The 2982-nt window shown below is 41.2% G+C and overlaps 1 protein-coding gene across 1 annotated transcript in view; it reads right to left on the bottom strand.

The window, feature by feature from the left end:
• The window catches only part of LOC101847656, a gene marked incomplete in the record, with an annotated part of 22989 nt that overhangs the window by 13029 nt on the left and 6978 nt on the right, over positions 1 to 2982 (bottom strand). The window contains 2 exon segments of the mRNA XM_005099076.3: positions 765 to 891; positions 2442 to 2576. Coding sequence (XP_005099133.2) covers positions 765 to 891; positions 2442 to 2576 — 262 coding nt within the window.

Genomic DNA, 2982 nt, shown 5'->3' with positions numbered 1-2982 from the left:
ACACACACACACACAAACAAACAAACACTCACACATCGGAATAGCAACAAAAAAAAGAAAACAAAGATAACATTCCAAAAGGTTTTCATTTGGTTCAATACAAGAGAAAAAAAAAATAGTACCCTTTGTGTTTTTATTTAATTAAACCCTGTGCAGCCAGTGAGCCAGCTACAAACCTAATATTAATTTTGTCACTTTCAAGGATCACAGAAGTAAAGATTTAGGACATCAGCATCGTTGCTTTAAAAAAGTATATGGCAGTAACCTTATTAAACTGGTTGGCTTATATTATACTGAACCATGAGTGATTGAGTGAGTGAGTGAATGAGTGAGTGAGTAAGTGAGTGAATGGGTCAGTGAGTGAGGGAATGAGTGAGTGAGTGAGTGAGTGAGTGAGTGAGTGAATGTGTGTGTGAGTGAGTGAGTGAGTGAGTAGGTGTGTGAGTGAGTGTGTGAATGAAGAGTAAGTGAGCATGTGTGTAAGTAAGTGAATGAAAGTATGAGTGAGTGAGTGAGTGAGTGAGTGAGGGAGTGAGTATATGAATGAATGAATGACTGAATGAATGAATGAATGAGAGTGAGTGAGTGAGTGAGAGTATGAATAAGTGAGTGAGTCAGTGAGTGAGTGCGTGAATGAGAGAGTGTGAATGAATGAATGAATGAATGAGCGGGTGAGTGTTTGAGTGAGTGAGCGGATGAATTTGTGAGTGATTTCCCAATTAACTATACTAAAGAAATTTATGTTCCATGCCATGCATACTGACCAATGACGAACACGACAATTCCCTCATCTCTGAGCGCCTGTGCGGCTGGACCTGTAAGGGCGGGCTCTGTAGATTTGCCGTCCGTCTGTACAATAGCGATCTTTGCTGAATTATTTCTTGCTCCTCTCTGGGAAGGAAAAGAAGGCTTGCTATTGGCTGCATGCTGCCAGTTAATCAGAACAAAGGAAGGGAGTAGAACAAAAGAAGAAGAAAAAAAGAGAAAAATATAGATGTATAAAATGAATAACAAAGCTGGGGAGTCAAATAAAATAATGAAAAGGAATTGACCGAGAAAGAATGAAAGGAAAGAAAGATTGACCTGCTGTGCGAATATAGGAAAGAATGGCTTTTTTAGCTGAATAGAGGAAAGACTGGCTTTTTAGATGATTAGAGCCCCCCCCCCCCTAAATGGACCCACCTCTTCGTGGTGGTGGTTGGGGGGGGGGGATTAGTACTCTTCGAATAGGAAAAGAAAAAGAGGAAGCTAACGGGTCAAGGGGTGACCCCGAAAAGAGACATATTACTTTACTTTGTATCTTACGCTTTCTATTTATTGTTGTTTTGTTTTGTTTTTTACTTTATTACATCTTTGACCTGGAGTTGGAACGGGTCATGGTAGGGCGGAAAGCAGAGGTTCATTGTCAGCACTGTACTGGATGTGACATTACGTAGGGAATACCCAGCTACATACATGTACTAAGCATGCACTTATCGGAGAGTCCTATGACTGCGGAGAAGGTTCAGCGACCATCTGCGTCTTGCTTGTTGACAGCATTAACCCTCTGGGATCTGTCATGCCTTCCCCTGCCCCCATCTCTCGGATGAGATGACTTGGTTGCTCTGGGAGGGGGCGGGGGATCTAGCTTCCAATTGGTTTTATTATTACTATTATTATTATTTTATTATTATAATTATTACTATTATTATTATTATATTATAGGTTTTGTATTTCTGTAACACACACCAACTATGCTCTTAATAGCGTCTTTCTCTTCTTTATCTCCTCAAACAACTTCTCAATATAATACAACAGACACCAACATACCCATTCATTTTTCTTACGATCTCTCTGTGGTGGAGTTGGGTTTTTGTTTGTGGCATTGCACCTACAGCCACTGCTTTATTTCCTACCCCGGGATGGAAGGAAAATCACAGAACCACCAGTTTTAGATGCTTTTGATTAGAGCAGACATGCAGCTATTACCGAATGGCATCATGCAGAAGAGTTAACGCTCAGATTCTACTGGATCGCTAACAACAACAACAGCTGAATAGAGGACAGGCTGGCTATTTAGCTGAATAGAGGAAATACTAACCTGTTGTGTGAATACTGGAAGGATCGATGCGTTGTGTTAATAGAGGAAAGGTTGACTTGTTGAGTGAATAGAGGAAAGACTGACCTGTTGTGTGAATAGAGAAAAGATGGACTTGTTGTGTGAATAGAGGAAAGACTGACCTGTGGTGTGAATAGAGTAAATATTGACTTGTTGTGCGAATAGAGGCAAGACTAACCTGTTGTGTGAATAAAGGAAAGACTGATTTGTGCGAATACTGGAAGGATCGATGTGTTGTGTTAATAGAGGAAAGGTTGACTTGTTGGGGGAATAGAGGAAAGATTGACTTGTTGTGCGAATAGAGGAAAGACTGACTCGTTGTGTACATAGAGGACAGACTGACCTGGTGTGTGAATATAGTCTCACGTAAAAAGTCCAGTGCCAGGTCTGTGCGGGTTTCCGCACTCTCCTTCCCAATCCTCATTACAGCATCCTTGACATCCTGTGCAGTATTGTAGGTGTTGAGGTCAAACTCGTGCTGGAAAATATAGGAAGAGTCCCTGTGTTAAAGCAGGCCAGCTCGTGTGTGTGTGTGTGTGTGTGTGTGTGTGTGTGTGTGTGTGTGTGTGTGTGTGTGTGTGTGTGTGTGTGTGTGTGTGTGTGTGTGTGTGTGTGTGTGCGTGTGGTTTTTTGAATTTTTTACCATTGAAAAAATATTAACTCATTTTTTTAAAAAGAACAAAGCTTCCCCAGGGGTGAACAATCTATTTCGTAGAAACTGTCAACTGATTGTTTATGGCGTTGAAACACTGCTTACTTCCCAAAAACAAACGAAAACCACTAGGGAAGTTCACTGACCGCTATATTTTTTGCTTGAAGGATATGGGGGCCACACAGACAGATTCGGGCTAACATCAAAAACTTTCACGAAGGTGGCGGTGAAC

Source organism: Aplysia californica, unplaced genomic scaffold (assembly GCF_000002075.1).
Source record: "Aplysia californica isolate F4 #8 unplaced genomic scaffold, AplCal3.0 scaffold00201, whole genome shotgun sequence".
NCBI classification, from domain to species: Eukaryota; Metazoa; Mollusca; class Gastropoda; order Aplysiida; family Aplysiidae; genus Aplysia; species Aplysia californica.
The sequence above is the reverse complement of the archived record's forward strand: the minus strand, read 5'-3'. Positions and strand labels throughout refer to the sequence as shown.